The sequence below is a fragment of the Acinonyx jubatus genome, chromosome A1, assembly GCF_027475565.1.
Source record: "Acinonyx jubatus isolate Ajub_Pintada_27869175 chromosome A1, VMU_Ajub_asm_v1.0, whole genome shotgun sequence".
Classification (NCBI taxonomy): Eukaryota; Metazoa; Chordata; class Mammalia; order Carnivora; family Felidae; genus Acinonyx; species Acinonyx jubatus.
In genome coordinates, this window is record NC_069380.1 from 161,482,745 (window position 1) to 161,507,629 (window position 24,885).

Here is a 24,885-nt window from a genome sequence, read left to right on the forward strand (position 1 = left end):
GCATTATAAAAAAAGATACAGAAAAAGAAAATCTGCTGGGGCATTATAAACCTGTCCTAGTATACTACCCTTATTCTACTAACCTGGCTTAAAGATGGTAGACTAGAAATGAATGAACTGCATTGCCTTCAAACAATCTCTCCATTGATTATTGTTCTTAGCTGAATTTCATTCAGAGACACTCAGAGAATGCACTGCCTGGGAAGCGTCTCAAGAAGTGGATCCCATCCCTGGCTTCACAGTAGAATCCCCTGGGGAATTTAAGAAAAAAAATAGGCACTCCTTCCAGAGAGCCTGATTTAGTTGACTTACAGTAGGACATTGGTATAAGTCACGTTTTTTAATTTCTCTAGGTAATTCTAATGTGCATCCAGAGTTGAAAACCATTGTTTTTGAGAATTGGCTATTCAACTTTGCCAGTTACTACAAGTAGATATATATTTGCACATAAATTATAGTTTACAGATGTTTGGACAGAGGAGACAGGATCTGAGGTATTTTGTTTTGACCATTAGTACCACGATTGGAATACCTCAATTGTTCATTGTTTTAAATTAGATAATTAAAATAGGTATAACTGACTTATTAAAAAGGCGAAGAGAAACAGCTGGGCTTTGATTTTTTTTTTTTACATTAAATTATCCAGAGACTATTGTTTGGGGGATGTAAAAGAACAGTCATTCACTGATTTGGCTCTGAATTATCATATGCATAAAATCTTTTGTTCTAAGCTTTCTTCTTAGTTTATTATAATTTTTAATATATTAATTTTTTTAAGTTTTATTTATTTTGAGAGAGCATGCACGAGCAAGGGAGAAGCAGAGAGTAGGAGAGAGAATCCCAAGCAGGCTCTGCACTGTCAGCATGGAGTCCTACAAGGGGCTCAGACTTATGAACCGTGAGATCATGACCTGGACTGAAACCAAGAGCTGGACGCTTAACCAACTGAGTCACACAGGTACCCCATCTTCTTAGTTTATTAGATCAGCATATTATTTTTCAAAATTCCCATGTATCTTTAAACTCTCATTCAAATGTTATATACAGTGAGTATTTAAGTAGCTGAATGATAAGCCACAGACTTGGTCTTAGGGCTTATTCCCCAGACTGTCACCTACTTAGTAGCCCAAAGTCGATGTCAAAGTTAATATAGCCTATAGCAATACTTCTCAGACTTCAGCAACTGTAAGTATCAACTGGGGCTACTTATTGTAAGAGGACTAACTCTTGGTCCCATTCCCAGAGTTTCTGATTCACTACATTGAGCAAAGCCTAGACCTCTGCATTTTTAAAAAAAGTTTATTTATTTTGAGAGAGAGAGAAAGCACATGTGAGTGGGGGAGAGGCAGAGAGAGAGAGGGAGAGAGAGAATCCCAAGCAGGCTCCACTCTATTAGCATGGACCAGGAAGCGGGGCTTGATCTCATGAATCATGGGATCATGATCTGAGCCAAAATCAAAGCTTAACTGACTGAGCCACCCAGGAGCCCCAGATCTCTGCATCTTTAAGAAGTACCCCTGGTGATTTGGATCCAGGTGTTTCATGGACCATCTACAGGAAATACGGTCCTACAAGGATTAGCTAAGCCTTAAATTATTAGGCACACAAAGCCGTTTGCTCAAATATGTGGTCTCTATAGAGCAAAAGGCCCAGAAGCCAACTCTCCTTATCATCCTCACTCCAAGGAGAAGCCACATTTGACTTCTCTCTCAAATGGCCATGCCCTTACTGTCCTTCCAGCTTCTAGACATTTTTTCAGATGCCTAAATAGACTTCCCCATCAAACTCTTACCTCACTGGGTTATAATTAAATAAATAAGAACAAAATTTTTTGGCTCATTATCTCATAACAGAGGATTTAGGGACACAAAAACTATCATCAGATCTGTCTCTCTCTGTCTCTCCCTCATTCTCTCATTCTCTCTCTCTTAACACACTCTCTTTCTCTCCCCTGCAGCTGTTTTCCTCTGTGCTGGTTTCATACTCTAGAATTTTCTTTCTATGTGATATGAAAGATATCTCTGGTAGATGTCTGAAAATTTGAGAGAGCCTCCCCTACCTTCCCCATATCTATATCACTCCCCCAAAGGATTCAGAAACACAGTAACACTAGTATTTTCTTCTTCAGAAATGACAGTAGATTCACAAAGATATATCCATCAGCCTTTATAGTTCACTCTTTTAGGAGTTAGGAAAGTGAGGAAAAGTTTTCCTTGGACCTTTTATGGCCATGGTCATTTCTGAGCTAATCCTTAGCAAAGGGAATGGGATTATTTTTATACCACCCATGCCCATGCATGAAGCTTGATGGGATGAAATTTCCCTAAGTCTCATGGCTCCAAAAGAGAAGTGCTAGACACTGAAACAAAATTCAGACAGGAAAGAGAGGTAGAAGAAAATGGTTGTTAAGGAGGCAACCAACAGTCCACTACAGGCTAGCTGTACTCTAAGTTTAGAGAATAAAATTCATTTATCAATAGATACCTGCTAAGCTCCCAAAATCTCAAAAAGCTCACAATGTTGAAGGGCAAAAAGCATAAAATCATTGGATTAAACTCAGTGATTGAAGTAGAGCAACACACCTGACAAAGTTTGTAGTCAGGGATCATAGAAGGTATATGTTAATACTCAAGAAGGCATTTAATAGAAAAAAATTAAATGGAAGTTGTTGGTGGGCAAAAAGTCTGCATAGTTCTTCAATAATTAATTAGCTTTTTAATCACCTTAGGGCTTCTCTAAAAATCAAATATTGCATAGTTTGTTCAATATGTAGTTGATACTCTTCCAATAAGAATATAATTTCAGAATACCAACAAGTACCTAATAAAAATTCCAAAAAAGCAAAAGTTCTGGGTGACAGTTGAAAGTATGTTCTGAAACAAAGGCTGCAAAATATTGCATTGGTCCCAAAGTTCCTGGACTGAAAAGAGCCTGAATTCCAGATCAAAGTTTAAAAAACATTTTAGTGTCATTTTCACATTTGTATATGATAATATTTAAACTCTAAATCATGTTAGTTTTCTTAAAATATCTAATATATCCCTTTCATTATTTTTATTCTTTTTTGTGTTTTAAATTTTTTTAATGTTTTTATTTATTTTTGAGACAGAGAGAGACAGAGCATGAGCAGGGGAGGGGCAGAGAGAAAGGGAGACACAGAATCCGAAGCGGGCTCCAGGCTCCGAGCTGTCAGCACAGAGCCCGACGCGGGGCTCGAACTCACGGACTGTGAGATCATGACCTGAGCCGAAGTCAGATGCTTAACTGACTGAGCCACCCAGGTGCCCCTCCCTTTCATTATTTAGATAGATTAGAAGAGATATGTGCATTCTAATTAAAATATAAGTCAATTGATTATTGACTGACTGACAGTCATAGCGAGAAGGAGGAAAAAAAGGACAGAGGGAGAGATGAAGGTGACATCCACATACATAGATTTCTCATCAAGAGTTCTTCAGGATAGTTATTACCAGTGCAGTGAATGGCTGACATCTGGTGGTAAAACAAAAAATTTGCATGGATTTGTGCACTCATAAAAGGGGCTATTCAGTGAATGATGTCTGTGTCTTCAAGAACAACTTAAAATGCTACTAGTCATCCAGTTTTTATGTTTACATCATGCCATACATCCAGGTATTCGAAAAGATCTGGAACATCAGGTGTCACATAGATACTGACAGTACCCATGTCCTCTTTGCCAATGTAGTCACCAGAGAACAGAAAATCATGAAATTGTTTGGCTATTTTTTTTTTTTTAATGTGAGCACTTGAGGCAAAGTTTTGCATATCTTCCACAGCTTCAGGGGCAGCACCAGCTCTAGGTTTGTGCGTCTGCTTATGAACAGCTCTTGGTAATCTATGGCAGGAAGTCCAAACTCAAAGTTGCCAATCCCCCAGGTTTCCACAGTCATTGTGGAGCCCCACAATTCCTTCCTGGTCACCCACCCGACCCTGGATCATTCTCACTGTGCCTTCACGGTCAGTGAGGAAGCCATCTATGACATATGTCGACACAACCTAGATACCAAACGGCCCATATATACCAATCTCATTCATGTGATTGGGCAGATTGTGTCCACCATCATTACCTCTCAGCAACTTGACACTACCCTGAATGTGAATTTGACAGAATTCCCAAACAACCTGGTCCCATATCCACTTTCCACTGGATACCAATCCCCAGGCATCTCAGCTAAGAAGGCCTATGATGAGTAGCTGCTTGTGGCCAAGATCACCAATGCCTGCAAGCCAGGCAATCAGATTGCCAAGTATGACCCTTGCTGAAGCAATATGTTGTCTGTAGCATGTAACTGGGACATGGTCCCAAAGATGTCAACACAGCCATTACCAGCATCAGGATGAAGTGCACCATCCAGCTTGTGGATGTTGCCCAACTAGATTTAAAGTGGGGTCAACTACCAGCCCCCCAATTGTCATCCCCAGGGGAGACCTGGTCAAAGTGCAGCAGACTATGTGCATACTGTGCAACACCACTGCCATGGCTGAGGTCTGGGCCTTCCTGAACCAAAAGTATGATCTCATGTAAGCAAAGTGAATATGGGAGAAGGCATCTATGAAGGGGAGTTCTCTGAGGCCCTGAAGAACCTGGCAGCTCTGGAGAAAGATTAAGAAGAGGTGGGTATGGATTCTGTGGAGGAACAGGCCAAAAAGGGGGAAGATACTAGAGTGCAGCTGGCAGGTATTTCTCTCAGTTGGCTTTCTCCTGCTACCCCTCAGAATGGCTGGTTTCAAGTTGTTTACAATTAAAGTTTCTGCATTAAATGAGTAAAATCATAACTATGAATACTAAAAATGATTGAATTTTCACTTTAAATGAGTGAATTTTATGGTATGTTAATTTTACACACACACACACACACACGCGCGCGCAATCATATTCAAACCCAGTAAACCACGTCCATCCTCAAAGCCTGAAAACTCCTGATCACAGGTGGGCCATGGAGAAATGCCTCCATGTCTTCCAAAATTGAGTCATAGCTCCTTCAAATACTGAATCATTCCTACCCCTACCAAGCGCCTCACTAAGTAATTCCCTAGCTTTACACTTGTGAAAATACCCTATAGATGTCCTGCTTAGGCCAGTGCTATACACTTCTCCAAGGACATTCCTGCTACACGGCCTTCCTTGCTTAGGGAGAGACCCACAGATACCGGAATGTTTCTGTTGCATGTGGAAGTCTGTGTCCCACAGCAGAATTTCTCTGCCTGGTGTTGTCCTCTTGCTGTATGTCCCCATCCCACCATCAGGTAGATCTATTGCCTACTTTAGATTTCTCAACTCAGGGAGCCTCTGTCCGTGAGATTGAAAACCTAAAAGACAGAGGGCCTTCCAGTAGGGAGAGATGTGAAGCTAGCTATGGAAAGAGCTGCGTATGTGTGGGAGGAGAACAGAAAGCATTCAGCTTTCTGCTCCTTCACTACCTTCACTGCCCATTCCATCTTCCCTACTCACATATGACCAGTCCTTCATCACAGTTGGAATAAAACTCTTTGCCAATGGAGCCAAACACAGCTTTCTCCTCTGAGTTAACTGAAATGTCATATTGCTTCAGTAAAGCCCTGTATCCCAATGACCTTGGCAATATAGATATCTTAGTAAAATTATACACTATGCTAAGACTTTTAGGTTATGACAAGAATTCAAAGGAAGATTTAGAATTAAAGGCTAATAACTCAAGTTTGTGAGGTAGGATAGGAGATATTCCTAAGAATTTCTGATTCTTTTTCTGGAAAAAAAAAGTTCTCTCTCCAGTTTTCCAACCGAAAATTGAGGTAAAAATAGGAAAAGTGATATTCTGTATAAATTACACTGGATTGTAAATTCCTCAGCAAAGACAAAGTACTATATGATTGCAAAGTAATATGTTATTGCTGAGACCAACGCTCTGTCTCATTCAGTATGTACTGGCAGATGAGGATGAGATTTTTGAGAACTTGCAAGCTTTATTTGCAGTCCCTTAAATGTGGTGTTAGCATCAGCTATATCCATCAAAAGGGGGAAGGGGGCCAAACGCTCTGCTGCCATCATTCATAAAGCTAGAAAACTTGCTTGAGCATCTGTTTGATCTGCCAGGTAATATAAATAATGCCATAGAGTATGTACAATCAATCACCAGATGCTTTGGATCGCTGCCTCAGCAGTGATTAACAAGAAATGTGGCAGGTCAACTATAAGTGCAGCAAAGAGAATGTCTTGGCCTCTCCAAAGGGAAACATATTAATTAAAGTTTTATTCTGGAGAGTTCTGAACTGTGCATAAATGAATGCTGAATTTTTATCCCCTGGATTCCAGACTCTTATCCAAATATCTACCCAACAGTTCTACTTCAATGTATAATAAGCATCTCAAACTCAACACGTTGAAACTGAACTTCTCTTTTCTTTCCCAAGTCTCTTCCTCCTAGTCTTCCTCATCTTAGTGGCAACTCCATCTTTCCAGTTATGCAAGCCTAAAAAGTTTAGAGTCATCATAGATTTCTCTCTTCTTCTAAACATCCACCTCCAGTGTCAGCAAATCCTGTTTACTTTCAAAATACAACAGATATTAGCCATTTCTCACCACCTCCATTACTACCAGTGCCATCATCATCTCTCACCTCAATTACTGCAACAGCCTCATAACCAGTCTTCCATTGCCCTTTCTCTGTCCATTCTTAATCCAGCTTCCAGAGTAATTACCTAAAAAAATAAGAATTGATATCATGTCACTTTTCTCAAATACTTTCAGTGAGTTCCCATATTACTCAGACTAAAAACAAAGTCGATATGAGGCCTGAAACAATTTATTCTACCACTTTGCATCTATGATCTTCTGTTATACTCCCTACTACTCTGTTCTAGGTCTCCTGGGCCCCTTACTATTCCTCAAAACCACAGACACAGAAACACTGAAGCATCTTTGCGCTTGCTATTCCTTCTCTCTGGAATGCTCTTCCCCCAGGTATACACATGGCTCCTTTTCTCACTTTATTCAAAACTTTGCTCATGTGTCACCTCCTTCTGTTAGTTGATTTCTCTGCTCCCTATTGTGTTCCTGACTTCATTCATGCTTTTTTTATGTAGCTGTAATTTATTCATTTTCACTGCCACTTAGTATTCTATTGTACGAATATGCCACAATTTATTTATCCATTCTATTGATGGATAGCTATGGTGTTTCTAATATTTGCTATTGCAAAAAAAAAAAAATCCTCCTATAAACATTCATGAACATAGCACCTGGTGCAAAATGCTGCATTATAGACTTGTGCATCTTCAGCTTTGCTATAGAATGCTAAATTGTTTTTCAGAAATAGCTGTATCAATTTATACACTCACCAACTATATATAACTGTATTGTCTGCTCTACAGCCTTGCTGAGATTTTTAATTATTCCCAATATGGCAGTTTTTAAATCATCTTTAATAATGGTTTTGATCTGCATTTTTTTTTCTGGCTATCAATGAGATTGAGCATCTTTTAATATACTGATCAACTGTATCAGGATTTGAAGAGGGAACAAATGACATGTTAGGATAATTAAAGGAACTAAGTACAAAGATGTTCATGGAGTGTAGGTGAATCCAGACTGTCAGCAATAGAGCTGCTTCTACTCCTAGATCCAAAAGGATAAGAGGAGGGAAAGGTTACTGGAAACCTAGAGGAATAGAGTCTTATGAAGCAGGAAACTTTGGTTGGAAGAAACAGCTAGAGTGAGGAAGGGATCAAGGAGAATAAATATCTCAACTTCACTCTCCTCTCCTGATCTTCTGCCAGGTATCCCCATTGGCTGAATCCAAATGGATGTCAAAGAGGATGAGAACGCTGCTGAGGCCAGGATCCTAAACGAAGCATGGGGTGAAGAATGTAAAGTTGGTATATAGGGGCAAACAAAAGATATTTGCAGGAGCTATTCATTTTTACTTTTCTCTCCTATGAGTAGGAGACTTTCGCCCATTTTTATATTAGGTTATTTTTTTCATATTGATTTATATTAGTTCTTTATGTGGACAATTATTTCTATTGCAAATAAAATTAGTTTCTTTCTGATCGTTATGACTTTTCTTTCTTTTTTCTTGCCTTAATATACTGGCTAGAGCCCCCAATAATTAAAACCAGTGATATTTGTCTGGTTCATGATCTTACACAGAATATTTGCAAATCTGTCTTCATTAAGTATAAAGCCTATTATAGGCTTTTTTTTTCTTAACAGCATATACTGAATCAGGATAAGGAAATGCTTTTCTGAGTTTGCCAAGAGGTTTTTGTTATTGTTGTTGTTTTAAATTTCAAATGGATGTTAACATTCAGCAAATATTTTTTCTCCGTCTACTAAATACAGGGTCTACAAACTACTGTCCTCAAAGGCCAAATTCAGCCAACAATTTTTTTTTTTTTTTTTGTAAATACAATTTCATTGGAAAAGAGCCACACTGACTTGTTTAAGTACAATATGGCTGCTTTCATACTACAATGGCAAAATGTGTAGTTCTGTGGCCTGCAAATCTAAAAATACTTACTATCTAGTTAGCCCTTTGCAGAACTTTGTCAACTAGATGGTTATACAACTTTCCTTTTTACCTCTGATCATATGGCTTAGCTGGCTGTTCTCAAAGCGAATACCCCAAATCCATTCTCTGCCCTTTACTGCTCTATTCCCTCTGAGGCTTATTTTCACTAATTGCATCCCCAAGCTCCCTTGCCACTGGCTTTTCATGAGGGCTGACAAATGAGAGGCAGTAACAGGAGATGGGAGGCTGGTAGCCCTCATTGGTCACAGTTCTGACTTGTTATGGTTCTGGCAGAGGATACATTCCTCTACGGCTACAAAGACTTATGGTTAAACCCTTTTCCATAATTCCATTTCTCACTAAGCATTTCCTCTCTTTGCCTTTGCCCTTTCAATCCTAGAGTTCTGGCTATTGTTAGTCACCAAAAGGATGTCCAAGTATCTGTTATGGGTTCCATTAATCCTTCTGTAAACTGTTCCTTAAATTTCTTTCAGTTATAACTATCTTTTGTGTTTCATCTCTTTCTTGCTATGTCTCTTAGAAATGCAGCTGTTAATTATACAAACTGCTTTTCTAACATCAAACCAACCTTGAATTTTGGGGATCTACTCAATTGGTCATATTGCATATTGTTATAGGTCACTGCATTCAGTTTGCTTTTTTTTTTTTTTCCCCTTTTAGGTCTTTGTATTTCTATTTATGAGAGAATAACCTGTTACTTTCCTTTCTTATTCTGTCCTTTTTAGATTTTGATATCATGATTCTGCTACCCTCATGCCAAGATTTAAGGAGTGTTCTGTTTTTCTAGATTGAATAATTTATATAAGATAATATGTATTCTTTATGTTTTGTTACAAACTTTTGGAAAAATCATCTGGCTTATTGTTTTAAAATCACTTTTGCAAATTAATTTTTTTTAGAATTTATCCATTTTATTAAGTCTTCAAATTTATTGAAACAAAGTTGTGACACCCTCTTTTAAATATATGCCTCATATCTGGTTCTGACCCTTTTGACCTCACAGTATTATTTACAAATTCCCTAGATTTATTGTTTTAGTAGGATTGCTAACTCTTCCCTCAGTGCATGTCATTACATGTTTATTTTCTATTCCATTAATATCTATTATCTTCATGATTTCAATTATTGTATTTTCTTTAGGATTATTCACTTGTTATTTTTACATCACATTAAATTAAATGCTAAGCTCATTACTTTTTAACTCTTATTTTTTTCCAAGATAGGCACGTAAGTCATAAATTATCCTCTAAGGACAATTTGGGCTGTATCCCACAATTTTTTTAAGCAGCTTTAATGAGACATAATTCACATACCATATGATTTACCCAGTTAAAGTGAATAATTCAATAGTTTTTGGTATGTTACATGATTAACTTTATGGTAAAATATATACAATATAGAAGTTGCCATTTTAATCATTTAAAGTACACCATTCAGTGGTATACTTACATTCACAATGCTGCGCAACCACTATCTATTTCCAACATGTTTTCGTTACTTCAAACAGGAATGCTAAAATCAATAACCATTAGCTCTCCTTTCCCCCTCAACTATATCCTGGTATCTACTAGTATCTACTTTCTGTCTCTATAAATTTGCCTGTTCTTCTATTTCATTAACTGAAATCATACAATACTTCTCCTTTTTTGTCTGACTTATTTCACTTAGCATAATGTCTTCAAGGGTCAATGATGTTGTAGCATTATTCAGAACTTCATTCCTTTTGATGGCTAAATAATATTCCATTCAATGTACATACAACATTTTGTTTATCCATTCATCTGTTGATGGACACTTGGGTTGTTTCTGCCTTTTGGCTATTGTGAATAATGCTGTAATAAACACTGGTGTAGAAGTATCTCTTCCAGTCCCAGCTTTCAAATACTTTGGGTATATACCTAGGAATTAAATTACTGGGTCATATGGTAATTCTGTCTAGCTTTTTGAAAAACAACCAGACTGTTTCTCTCAGGGGCTGCACTATTTTACGTTCCTATTAGCAGTGTACAAGGGTTCCAATTTGTCTATATTCCCATCAACATTTGTAACTTTCAATTAAAAAATTATTACAGCCATTCTTGGAGATGTGAAGTGGTATCTCATTGTGGTTTAGACTTGCTTTTTCCTAATGACTAAAGATGTTAACTGAACATCTTTTCCTGTGCTTTTTGGCCATTTGTATATCTTCTTTGGGAAGTGCATAATCAAGTACTTTGCACATTTTTTAATTGGGTTGTTGTCTTTTTGGGTGTTGAATTTTTAGAGTTTTTAATATATTTGTATTTTTTCTGGATTTTATATGTTTTTTCTACATTACATAAAAAAGAAGCTATTACCTCTTCAACCCATAACATATTAACTTCCTCAGGTAAAATTAGTGATTATTCAACATAATTTGTGATCAGTATGGCTTAACAGAAGTCTGACTCTAAGTCTTATTCTGAAAGCATAGGCAGATTTGCCAGTAATTTACTTCTAGCTATGACCAAGTCACATAAACCACCACTATGATCATTTTATCATTGTTTATGTACCACATAAAATTGAAAAATGAATATATATGTAATATGTGTATATATATGTGTGTGTTTCATATATATATATATATATATATATATATATATATATATATATGTATGTATGTAAGGATGAAATTCTAAATAAAAAGAGCAAAACCCAGTATAAAATACTGCTCAGAAGCCCAGAGACTATAGATTTTGTACTATGATGCAATAGAAACATGTAATATTGGAGGAAGAGAACCATTCCATTTAGTATTTTTCTCTCTACCACTATATGAAAATAGTACAAGGCAAGGATTACAGTCAGACTACCTTTCCTTTAGTTTCTCCTCCATTCTCCACTTCAATTCTTGAGACCTTTCAGAACTAACAGAGGCTTCATTGCGAGGTAGGGGAGAGGAATGAAGTTGTCATTGGCTTTCTGGTCTCCTCCAGCTACTCAGCAGACTAAGGAACTCCTTCTGTGTGCTCCTCACAAGGACCTTCAAAGGTTGGATAATTGGGTGGTCAGATAAGGGAAGTCCCCCAGGCTCAGGGCTACTTAACTTCTAAACAAGGTGTGAGTGGGTACACAAGGGATGTAGCATTAATGGGCATGAGGAAGTAAGAAAGGGGGTGAGGAGAACATTGAGGGATTAGAAGAAGCAAAAGAAACATTTGCCTGGGCCTCACGCTCAGGGCAAGCTACCAATTTAGATACTTTTTAATTTGATGACACTGAATTGATCTTTGCCTGCTTAACATTAATTGGTAACACTGCACGAAGCTAGCATTTCCCATTTAGTAACAGATGCACTTGTAGAAAACAGAAGTTTGAAATAAGTTTGCTTTTTAAATGCTTATTTTTGCTTTTAATTATTAGAGTTAGAAACTCCCAATGGAAGTGGCACAGTCCTTTGTAGAGCTCTGAACAAAACAGTTAAAACTTTCTATGCAGTCACAACCCTGAAATCAAGACCTGAGCTGAGATCAAGAGTCAGATGCTTAACCAACTGGGCCACACAGGTACGCCTTCCCCCACTGTTTTTAAATACATACCTTTTTTTATTGTATGAATGAATCCGATAACTAACCATGTGGTAAGTTTTCTTTTATAAATCTTAGTGAGTTGCTTTTTTTAAGATGGTCATATAGGAAAATTTTACACTTCACAGGTTAATCATGATATTTAAAAATAACTTTTCAAGGGGTGTCTGGGTGGCTCAGTCGGTTAAGTGTCCGACTTCATGATCTCACAATTCGTGAGCTCGAGCCTGTGTCGGGCTCTGTGCTGACAGCTCAGAGACTGAAGCCTGCTTTGGATTCTCTGTCTCCCTCTTTCTCTGCCCCTCCCCAGCTTGCACTCTGTTTCTGTCTCTCTCTCAAAAATAAATAACCATTAAGCAAAATTTAAAAATAACTTTTCAAAGATATTATTCTCATTTAAAATATATTTTTCTTTTATTATAGTCCAGCATCTCCATTTCCTACTATAACATGTTTTTAAGTGTACACCACAAGGTGGCATACAAAACCTCATAAAGACATTTCTGGACATCTGTCAAAACTTTACTATATACTTATAGAAAACCTCCCTTAAATCCAGGCAAGAGGGACTCCAACCCTGGACCCTTTGCTTGAGAGCTAGGCTCCGTCCCATTCTATCATATGTCCCTCCCCACACGGTAAGAAGATCACAGCAACTGGGGACGTGTCCCTCCTCACCTGGAGAACCTCTTCCAAGGCCTTCCTGGGCCATCCCAGGACAGTGGATGAAGCTGGGAAGCACATTCCAAATGTCTGGACCGCTGAAGCAGCACACCTGCAGGAGCTGGGGGTGGGTTGTCCTTGGGACAGGACGGCGTTGGGACCAAGAGAGCTGAGTCCAGCTCGCCCTGCTTTGCTGCTCATCAGTGCCGGGCTCGAGGAGTCTGAGAATTCTGGGAACCTTAAGAAGGCATGTTTGCCAAGGTAGGAACAATTTGTTAGTGTGATTTATAACTTCTCATTATTTAGGCATATGGTATGTGGACCTCCATTTTCACGGAGAGTCCTGCAAACATTAGAGATGAGACCGTGCACGTACAAAATTTGTTATTTTTGGTGTATATTTGCTTACTTATAATCTGTACTTGAAATTAGACTACATTAGAATCCTGAGATTTCAGCAATAAAATCAGCAGCTGATATGACTAGCTTGTATTGGCTATTTATCAGGAAGTAAAAATAACTGTCTTCAAAATGGCCTATAATAGAATTTGTAAACAAAGGTAAACAAGGCAGCTATTATAGCTAGCCACCACTATTTCAGTTTTCCTCCTCCTAGGAATATAAGGACTGTACTTAACTATCCTTAGGTATTACAGGTGTGGCCATGTGGCTAGCTTTTTTTTTTTTTTTTTTAAGTTTTGGTTTAGACTCTTTTTATAATAATCTTACTGAGATGTAACTCTCACACCATAAAATCACCCTTTTAAAGTGTATAATTCAGTGGATTTTAATATTTTCAGTTAGGCAACTAACACCATTAACTTTAGGACTTTTGTACCATTGCCACAAAAAGAAACTTGTACCTGTTAGCAGTGTATGACTAGGTTTGACCACCGTAATTGGAGATGGAAGGTTGTACATGACATGACAGCAAGTCTCTTCATGGTGCTGGGTTTGCTATGTTCTCCCCTTGCTGTGGTGGCGGTATTCCACAGGTGAGGCTACACCAGCTTGTCTCTTGGGAGTGAGGATAAAAATGGAGCCAAGGCCTTAATGAACCAAGAATGTAGCTAAGAAACACTTTCATTGTGTTAAGTCACTAAGATTTTTGGGGTCATTCATACACACAGCATAGTGTAGCCCACCATGATCAATGCACACAGGATAAAGATCAGTTTGATCATAAATTAGTTAGGGAAGGCAGAATTTTTTTTAGAGTGTCTAGAAATTGTAATTATGACTTTTGGGGTGCCTGGGTGGCAGTCAGTGAGCGTGTGACTTGATCTCAGCTCAGATCATAATCTCACAGTTTGTGGGACTGAGCACCACATAGGGCTCTACGCTGACAGCATGGAGCCTACTTGGGATTCTCTCTCTCTCTCTCTCTCTCTCTCTCTCTCTGTCCATCCTCCATTCTTGCACTCACACTCTCTCTCAAAATAAATAAATTAAAAAAATAAATGACTCATTACTAATTACCTTGTTACAACGAAAAAGAGGCTGATTTTGAATGAGATGATCATTGGAGGAAAGTCATTTGAGCGAGGGACACTTGACAATTATATTAACCATCAAGGGCCCAATATGACATCATCACAAACCCTGTTCTGCTGATGGGAGGAGCATGATAGCTATCACTATTTTGGACAACTATGCTTTCTTAAGATTTCTTTATGGACTCCTACCCGGAATTTAATTGGTCTATGGTATAGGGCCCCAGATTCTTTTTTTTTCTTCCTTCAATCATGTATCCTTTAGCCCACATTAAACATAATTTAATCTTTCCTTTTTTTTTTAAATTTTTAATGTTTATGTTTAAGAGAGAGAAAGACAGCATAGTATGAGTGGGGGAGAGGTGGAGAGAGGGAGACACAGAATCTGAGGCAGACTCCCGACTCTGACCTGTCAGCACGGAGCCCAAGATGGGTCTCGAACCCATGAACAGCAAGATCATGACCTGAGCTGAAGTCTGACTCTTAACCAACTTGAGCCACCTAAGTGCCCATAATCTTTCTTCTTAAATGAGTAATTACAGTATCTCAGGTCTCTATTTCCAGTATCGTATCACCGTTCAGTAAGGTTCATACATAATGTGTGGGATATTCTGTTGATCTTAAAATATGCTCTATTCATTAACAGTTTAGGTTCCCATTATGCATCACTGCCAAACTGTATCAAATAATCCCCATTCTTTTCTTCTCTCTTCCTCTAACCTTTATTAGCTATCAGATTAAACTTCCTAAAATGTATTTTTTATCATTAATTTTAATGTTGATTTTTGAAAGAGAGAAACAGACTGCGAGCAGGGGAGGGGCAGAGAGAGACAGGGAGACACAGAATCTGAAGCAGGCTCCAGGCTTTGAGCTGTCAGCACAGAGCCCGACGCGGGGCTCAAACTCACAAACTGAGAGGTCATGACCTGAGCTGAAGTTGGATGCTTAACCAACTGAGCCACCCAGGCAGGAGCCTCCCTAAAATGTATTTCTGATCATGACACCTCCCTATACAAAAACCTTCAGTGGGGGTGCCTGACTGGCTCAGTCAGTGGAGCATGCAACTCTTCAACTAGGGGCCACGGGTTCCAGTCCCATGCTAGGTGTAGAACTTATATTAAGAAAGAAAAAAAGTAAAAAGCAAAAACAAAACCTTCAATAGCCCTCAGAAAATAAAAAATAACTTAGCTAGGTATTTGTATTACTTTGGTAGGTCTGCGATAAAAAAGTGCCATAAACTGGGTTGTGTATAAAAAAGGTTATTTATTGCCTCCCAGTTCTGGAGGCTACAAATCGACAATGAAGGTGTTAACAGGGATGATTCTTTTTGAGGCCTGTGAGGAAGAATCTGTTCCATGCCTCCTCCTTAGTTCCTGGAGGTTTGCTGGTAATCTGGCATTCTTTGGCTTGTAGAAGATATATGCCCAGTCCCTGCCTTCCTCTTCATTCCCCTTGAGTCTGTGTTCAAATTACTCCCTTTTATAAGACATCAGTCATATTGTATTAGGACCCCATTCTACTCCAATATGACCTCATCTACACTGATGTTTACATCTGCAATAACCCAATTTCCAAATAAGGTCACATTCTGAAGTACCAGAGTTTAGTACTTCACAATTCAAACCATAACCGTATTCAACACCCTCCACAAAGTTTCATTCATACTTCCCTTTTCAGCTTTATTTTCCCATACATTACACCTGAATGTAAGTATCTGAGGTACTACAGACAACCAAAAGCCCTGCCTTTCTGTGAATCCCTATAATATTTTTCTGACTCTGTTCATTTTTCTTCCTCTCTTTTGTACCGTCTCATCACATCCTGTGCATTCTTCAAAGTCACGTTCAAATGATCCTTCTTTTGTAAGCATAATCCTAAATTTTCTATCTAGAAGTTAAATCTCTCCTTTATGACACTCTCTGTATATCACCTGTACTTCTCTAATGGACCTCAGCATGTAATTTGTAACTTGTGTTATACATGGCTTATATGGTCTATAATCTTTACCACACTGTAAATCCCTTATGAAGATGAGACACACATCTAACTCATTCTTTAATCTTCCCACAAAATTCTTCAAAGTGTTTTACAACAAATATTTGTTGAATAAAGTTATAAATATCAGAATATCAGAGCTTATAGTTTAAAATCTTTTATACTAGTTAGCATTATTTACTTCTCTAAGATTGAAAAAAATGTTATTAAAGGTGTTTTTGGCTTAATATATACTATGGAAATGCACAACTGTTTTCAAACCGATACATCGATTCAGATACAAATTCTGAGCCTACAAGGTGAAATTATCAATACCCTTTAAGAGCTTATTAAACAACTCTATTTTTCCCTACAATATTGTTTTTAAAAGTTCCTATGACACAGAAAGAAGTTTCACTTAATTCATCATTATGGTTGAATAAATATTTATTAATCCCATTCTATGTAGTTCAAACTTACTTTTCAAAGGGGGAAAATATTCCAAAAAAAAATTAAACTGAAAACATGGCACCAATAGCAGAGAAAGATCTGAGAGTTCTGAGCTGGAATTCAGTTTCCTTCCTAAGAAGTAATCATGCTTTGCCTATTCTCTTTTCCGAAGAAAAAGGGAATTCTATATATTATATGTTTTCTTTGCCTTTATATATATGTATTGACATTCAAACATAAGTTTATATAAATTAATAGTTATAAAATAAAACTTCAGGATTTAGTCATCAAGAGTGTGTCAAGACACTTCTATACAACTTTTTTGAATGGAAAAGATATCAAGATTCAAGGAGTTATACATTCTAAACAAACACTTTAAATAGATTTTAGTATTTACTAACTTAAGTACTCAAGGACTTGGTTTGAAGAGTCCAACAGACTGAAAGTCTGCTTTTCAAGAGTACTATGATCTTCCAGCAATGGAGAGATTTTGGCACTTCTATATTCTAATAGTTCACCATCTTTGCTTGATGTCAGTAACTCATTATCGACTACACCAATAGTTGCATCTTCTACCAGAATATTTGCTTGGAATGCTCCAACTGGAATTTCAGGCAATCCGATGTAGTCATGATCTGCCACTACCGAACCTTGCAAGAGATAAAGACTGTCTGAAAGAAGAAACATCATAAGGTCACCTTTTAGTATTATAATTAAACATCATTTTAAAATTAAACAATGTTAAATAAGGATGAAACCCCCAGTAATAAAAATTAACAATCAGATTAACTTCTGGTGGGTTCTCCTATCTACTAAATAAATATACATGTCAAAGGATGAATAAAATGATATATACAGGGGCGCCTGGGTGGCTTAGTCGGTTAAGCACCAGACTCTTGATTTCAGCTCAGGTCATGATCTCATGGTTCATGGGATCGAGCCCCACATCAGGCTCCACGCTAACAGCATAGAGCCTGCTTGGGATTCTCTCTCTCCTTCTCACTCTGTCCCTCTCCTACTCACACATGCATGCTTTCTCAAAATAAATAAATAAACATTAAAAAAATGACAAATACAGTTCATATGCATAGAGTTCAGGAAAGACCAAAAATTTTAAAAGAGTCAAGTTTTCCTGTTCCCTTGACCTGTCTTTGGCAGGTATGGGTGAAGGGATAGAAGGGGCTGAAGATGATGGTAAAGATTAAAAGTTATAGAATTCTATTTCTGATGTTGGTGTTATCCTTAAAAGCACCTGTGAGTGAATTAATGGGATCTTGAATGATATTTAACAAATTAAATCCTCACATTTGTAACTTCAGATAACCTAATCTTCATAGAATATGTATAGAGCAATAATATCAAATTGTTTATAATATGAAATTATAAACGAATAATAATATGAAGTTACTAGAATGAGGCTTCTGTGAGAGTTACTAAAGTCAGGCTTATATGATACAGGTAAGTAGGCAAACTTATGTGTAAGTGGGCTTAAAATACTTAGCTTACCTAAGTCTAATTTAATACCAAAATGTTCATGAAATTTTAAGGTATAGCTAAATTCATACTGAAATAACTGACAAGGAACTTTCCTTGCCAGCATTTTATTCTATTTTGAGCAAAGTTATCATCACTATCAAGAAAAAAAAATGCTTAATATGAATGTTAAACCGATGGAAAAGCAGTAGCATCTTTATAAAAGAAAAAAAAGATTAATGTATATAAAAGGATTCCTCCCAACCTGGCATTTTTTAATTCTTTACAACAAAGAACTCTTCCACCATAGATGATTAACTTCCTGGACCCCTGCTTTCTCTTTCTTGATTTTTCTCCCAAAACATTCATAATTATACAATTTTAATGGCTTAAAGAATCCTCAAATTTTAAGTTCAAGAAATATCAAAAGGAAGATTAATTGCCCATTTAGATAAGAGATTAACAAAAACTTCTCAGAGCATATAAATTTCCTAATAAACCCTGGAATATGATCCCCTTCTACCCATTCTCATGCTAACTTGTGGAAAGCTTACTGAGCCTACTCCAATCCCATTAAGGTTACAACATTTAAGCACTTTTGATTTAAAAACTTCAAAAGATCAAAGCCATGGTCTCTACCCACAGATGGTATAAATGGACTTGGCTTGTGTGGGCATTTAGTTTTGCCCATTTTATTCTTCATTAAGCAAAGTATACTTGGAATTTTAGTTTTGAGAGGTTTTTCCAAGTTTTACCCCACCAATTCTTATTTATGAATAGTAGGAACTAACACTGAGAAGGATGGTAAGAAGATACACATATTTATGATGAAAATAAAAGTATGGATAATTGAAGGTGGTTAAGAATGAGTTTTGTATGTTAGCATGATGAACTATTGGACAAGAGGTACTCTGAAAGATAAAAACCAAACCATACAAACCATGAGAAGTGCTACTGCCCAACAGCAGGAAGAAAGAGCAAAACTGTGATCAATGCATTTGAAACACTTTAGCATATGTTGATAAGATTCAAAATCTAAGTTCACTCTTAGGCTCTTAATATGGAGAAGGCTAGATACTAGTATATAAGAGAACTTTAAAAGGTTAGGTATGATAAAAGCATTGCTGATGAAATTTTTCAAATAAGCCATGGGAATTCCTGCACAAAGCTGCAAAAATATCAGTGAAAGCAGATACCACAGCATTTAAGGTATTTCCAAAGATCCTTGCCAAGATCTTTGATGAAGGACGTTTTCGGTCTCAAACACTGTTTTCAATGCAGATAAATCAGGTCTCTTTTAAAAAATATGTCCAGTAAACACGTATCAACAGGAAAAACATGCACAGATATAAAGTTCTTAGAAGTTACCACTTTGGTATCTTGGAAATGTACTCACAGACCTTCAGCTTAAACACCCCCTTGTTACACTGAACTTCGAAATAAATGGATTTTACCAACTTCACTTGTTTATAAGAGGAGAGCTTCTATATATATGTCTTTATATAATATACATACTTTTTCTTTTAAGTAAGTGATACATTTTAAAGTACCTATTGCAATAACACTGTAAACAACAAGAACTATACCTGGCAAATTCTATACAAATCACTTTATATGCAATGGAAAATTACTCTGGAGATTTCAAGCCTTGTTTGTGTAAGAAAAAAAACAAAATTCTCATTCATTCAGAAAGGTCAAATATGTTTCAACTCCTACTATGGTCTAAACCTACTGGAGCTAACAGAAATGCTCTTTAACTTCAAAACAAATTACCAAAAATTACCTGAAAGAGACTTTCGATCAGACCCTACTCACATGATTAAATAATAATAATTAGATACACTGGGTTATATCAAATATATTATTAAAAGTATTTTCACCTATTTCTTTCTACTTTAATATGACTACTAGAAAATTTAAAATTACACTATTACATAATTTTTGCATTTTATATATATCTACTGGACAGTACTGATGTAGAATAATCCTGAGTTAGGGATATTAAAAAAGAAATTAAGTTTTTACCCCCAAGATAGAGAGGTAAACATACAATACTAAAACATTTTTAATTCAGTCACATTACATGATAAACTTTACTTAATTTTTCTTTTCTCATTCTGTTTAGTTATCATTATGACATCTGTTTGATGAAAAGCATTATTTCAGTTTTGACCAGACTGAATAATTAGGTCTTTAGTTTCTCACAAAAAGAGGTAAGGTGTTACCAGCAGTTTGACATACTTTTCCTTACTCAGTTTTTGTTTTTTTTTTAAGTTTATTTTTATTTTAAGAGACAGCAAGCAAGCAGGGTAGGGTGGGGGGGAGGGGGCGGGAAGGGAGGGGTGGGGGAGGGAGGGAGGGAGGGAGAGAGAATGAGAGAGAATGAGAATGAGAATCAGCATGGAGCCTGACATGGGGCTTGAACTCAGAAACCATGAGATCATGACCTCAGCTGAAACCAAGTGGGAAGCTTAACCAACTGAGCCACCCAGGCACCCCACCTTACATAGTTTTAAGCGGTAAAAAAATAAAAGAAACAAATTTTTAAATTTCCCTAAGAAGAAAAATAAGTTAAAATTAAAGTCTCAAAAAAGTCTGCATAATTTGGTTTAATTTGTTTCTTCAAACAGAAAAGTACATGGTTTTAAAATAATTTTCTTATTCTGAAAAGAGGTGACCAGACTAATTCTATATATGGCCTGATAATCCTAAAAGTATTAGAATGTGTTGCCACACTAGTATATCCTTCCTTATGATAAAATAACAACAAATAATTATAATTTGATACTACATAATTGTCACTATAATAGATAAGCAATACTAACAACAGAGAACTGAAGGACTCTTGATTTAGAGATTATACAACTAGGAGCCCAAACAAAGGGAGGTTCTTTGGATAAATTACGTTAACAATAAAAATCATGGGCTTGACAATAAAGAACTAAGGTTAGTTTTGTTTCCTGACTGTAGACTGTAATTGTGGTTGGGAGAATAATGGGCCCCTAAAGATGTCCATGTGCCAAAAACTCCCTGAACCTGTACTTATATTACCTTACATGACAAAGGAAAATTAGAGAAGTGATAGAATTAAGGTTGTTAACCAGCTGACCCTAAAATAGGGAGATTATCCTGTACTATCCAGGTGGCCTCAAGAACATGGTCCTTAAATGTGGAAGGGGGAGGAAGAGAGAAGGTTGCAGTGCCTGTGACCTGAGAAGGACTCTACCAGCCATTGCTGGCTCTGGAGAGGCAGGAGACCACAACCCACACGAGGTGGGCAGCCCCTCAAAGGTGGGAAAGGCAAAGAAATAGGTTCTCTTCTAGAGTTTCCAGAAAGGAACACAGCCCTGCCAACATTTGGCTTTAGCCCAAGAAAACTTATCTTGGAATTCTAAGATACTGAATTGTAAGATGTGCATTTTAAACCACTGAATTTATGGTAATTTGTCATGGCAGGAAAAGGAAACTTACAAAATAATGAAGACCATTTCATAAATTGTGAAGGGCAATCAGCAGACAGATATCTATCACAACTTCCAACCAAAACAAAATAAAACTACTCAAAATGTATGTTGGATATGATAAGGAGTCAGTAACATTTTTCCTTTCAAAGGGGACATTATGATCACAAAAAGATAGTATGGAATGTCATAAAACTTCTTGTTAAAATAATTAGTCTTGAAAAGGTACCTGACATTGAACTACTAAACAAAATGACATAGGGTTGCTTAAAATAGCAATGAGAAATATTGTAGACCTAGTACTGAATGTGTTGCCTCATGTTCTAGATAAGAATGGATAAGAAGTTGGCAACAGAAGCTTATCTGCTTTGGACAGTGAGTCTTTAAAACAGCTACGAGATCTCATGGCTGGTAAGAGTAGCAATGATAAGTACAGACAGACAGTGCGCAGCAATGATAAGTGCAGAGGCTATACCTCTTTCAAATTTATGTCAAATGAAAGAACAGGATTTAAGTCATTCAAAGACATTTAGTTTGCTTCACATTCAGTTCAAGGACTCTTTAAAATCAGCTTTTGAGGGGCGCCTGGGTGGCTCAGTCGGTTAAGCGGCCGACTTCGGCTCAGGTCACGATCTCGCGGTCCGTGAGTTCCAGCCCCACGTCGGGCTCTGGGCTGATGGCTCAGAGCCTGGAGCCTGTTTCTGATTCTGTGTCTCCCTCTCTCTGACCCTCCCCCGTTCATGCTCTGTCTCTCTCTGTCTCAAAAATAAATAAACGTTAAAAAATTAAAACAAAACAAAACAAAAAACAAAATCAGCTTTTGAATTAAAGATTTTCAAGAAAATGTGTGACATTGAAGAAAAAGATGGCAGAAATCACATTTATACTGAATCTAAGAAAAAAATGAAAAGAAAAGAAAAAAGAAAAGAAAAGAAAAAGAAACACAAAATAAGAAACAAAGAGTAATCAAGAACCAGATTCCAGGATGGCCAGACCACACATCTTTTGATTAACAAGAAAAAACAATTTTACCCATGTATCTCAGGTTTCTTATATGTACACTAGTACTAAAATTGTAATTTCTTTTATATTACTGGAAGAAATATCAGCAGAGAATTCGAGCATGAGGCAAAAATTAGACTGCCTCTGTTTAGAAGCTGTTCTCCTCAATTGGATTCTGAAATATGCAGGAGTAGCAAAATGTTTGGCCTCCTTTCTGAGAAAGTCTTTGGTAACAGCAAACTGTAAAATGTTGAAACAGATCCTGATATAGCAACATTTTCAATGTAAATTTTGTATTAATTAAGGAAGGTTTACACATTAGAAGGGAGCAAGTCCTGAATGCTGAGACTAGGGAGAAAATCATGCTAGAGAAAAAAGGACAACATGTACCTGTATAATCAGTTTTTTCCTACTTAATTTGCATAAGACAAATCACGAAGGGAACTCGGTACTGAGAAGAGGTACAAGGAATGAAAGTGCCAACTTTCCAAGAAAGAGAATGAGTACTGTGAGATTTCAGAATTAGAACAGTCCAAGGTAAGTTCACTAACAGAGCAATTAGGCTGTCATAAGCAGAAGGAAAGGTGCTAAGAATTTTAAACATGAGAGTTGTAACCCAGAGCGGAAGCAAAGCTGAACTATTCTTGAGCAGCCTCCAAGGGCATTTTTATCCTAAAAAACTAGGGTAAACATAAATAGTCTATTATTGCTCTTATAATATTCACTTAAGCCTGGTACTGTATTATCTTCCTTTGTTATTCATATTCAAATAATACTGCTTTATAGGAAAAGCAAAATTAACTGGATGAGGTACCAATTCACTCCCTGTCAGTTATCCACCCGAGAGAATCTCTAGGGAGCAGTTAAAATAGGCTGGAGAAAGTGGGATTTAATCTGAAAGCCATGGCAAAATGTCACTTATCTCTTAATCTCTGAATGGAAGAGTTAAAGAAATCAGGATATCATCCTGACTGTTCAAAATCACATTTGGGGGCAAGTGTAACCTTGCTGTCAAAAGGCTATCACCTCTTCTGACAGTACCTTAAAGCATTCTGACTACACCCTACTCTGCACCCTCCTTGCATCCATCATGACCTGACTATGGTGCAACATTACAAATTAATCACTTTTTTTTTAAAGTCCCCTAGTGTATTTATCTCACAGAATTCTGGTTAGTATGGTTGGTTCTGGCATTATTTATCTTAGTTGATATTTTCTGATGCTAAACGAGGCACAAAGTGACAAGTAAAATATTGTGAAAGTAAAAATAGAAAAGGTATTAATTCTTCCTTCTGTGAAATAGGTCCAGCATCTCCTATGTGAACTGAGGGGCAAATGTGTGAAAAGTAAACTAGAAATCAAAATAACATTTCTTCCAAGCCTGACAGTTTCAGAAGAGACATTCTAATAAAACAGAATACCTGGTATCTAAAACTATACCGCATTTTATAAAAATGAGAAGGGGAAAGAAAACCTAACTAAGAGAAGGAGTTTAGGCCAGGGTCGGGGGATTCTTATATTATTTTTAACTTCTCTCCTCATTCAAAGAGTAAAAATTCAGATAAATGACAGATGTTTACCTTGTTCACTGGACTCTCTTACATAGGGCTTAAGGTGGGACATTTTGATAGGTCTTTTAAGTCTAGTCCCAGTGTTGTCTCTCAGAACAGCACATCCACTTTCGGTAATATAGTCTATGACACAAGGACCAACCCATTCAGACTGGAAACGACCATCCTTCCACCAGTTCTTCCTTTGTCGTAAAACTTCATGACCTACTTTTAGATGAAATGGATTTAACTGCTTTGGTTTCTTTTTAACAATGACTTTGCTTTTATTCAGTTCCTCAAAATTGTTGTTCTCCACCTACAATAGCAAAATAAAAAAGAGAACAAAGGAATGAAAGAGCTATATAGTATCTTGAAGGTAAATGCAGATAATAACAAAATGGTTATTTTACTGAGATACTACTACAAAGTGGGTATGAATCCCATTTGAATCTTAAAATATTTCAAAACCAGTATCATTATTACCCCAACTTCACAAAGAAGTTGAACTGAGATTGGTTAAGCAATTGGCCCAAATCAAACAACTGGAAAGCAACAAGACCAGAAATCTGAGTTCAGCTCTACTTGATACCAAAATACAAGGTTCTCCCATTATTGTCTCTCAGGATTTTTAAAAAAATTTTTTTTTACATTTATTCATTTTTGAAAGACAGAGAGAGACAGAGCACAAGCAGGGGTGGGGCGGAGAGAGGGGGACACAGAATCTGAAGCAAGCTCCAGGC

The 24,885-nt window shown here is 37.0% G+C and overlaps 2 protein-coding genes and 1 pseudogene across 8 annotated transcripts in view; 2 read left to right on the plus strand and 1 right to left on the minus strand.

Annotated features, from left to right (window-relative positions):
- The window catches only part of PAM (peptidylglycine alpha-amidating monooxygenase), a 283,688-nt gene extending 275,637 nt beyond the window's left edge, over nucleotides 1-8,051 (plus strand). The window contains exon 27 of the mRNA XM_053225361.1: nucleotides 7,777-8,051. The gene's annotated coding sequence lies outside the window, so the exon portion shown is untranslated. The remainder of the gene's footprint in view (nucleotides 1-7,776) is intronic.
- Nucleotides 1-24,885, minus strand: part of GIN1 (gypsy retrotransposon integrase 1) — an 84,881-nt gene that overhangs the window by 43,938 nt on the left and 16,058 nt on the right. For 3 of the 7 annotated variants that reach the window (XM_053225409.1, XM_053225395.1, XM_053225407.1), the window contains 4 exons: nucleotides 24,176-24,461; nucleotides 17,061-17,330; nucleotides 12,758-13,759; nucleotides 9,163-11,535 (listed from right to left, as the gene is read on the minus strand). In XM_053225409.1, coding sequence (XP_053081384.1) covers nucleotides 13,683-13,759; nucleotides 17,061-17,330; nucleotides 24,176-24,461 — 633 coding nt within the window. In that variant the 3' untranslated portion in view covers nucleotides 9,163-11,535; nucleotides 12,758-13,682. Of the gene's footprint in view, nucleotides 1-6,617; nucleotides 6,700-9,162; nucleotides 11,536-12,757; nucleotides 13,760-16,638; nucleotides 17,331-24,175; nucleotides 24,462-24,885 lie in introns of those variants that run through there. The other 4 variants (XM_015080438.3, XM_053225413.1, XM_053225404.1 and 1 more) reach the window with 3 other exon arrangements.
- On the plus strand, nucleotides 3,787-7,766 carry LOC128316308 (tubulin alpha-8 chain-like; annotated as a pseudogene).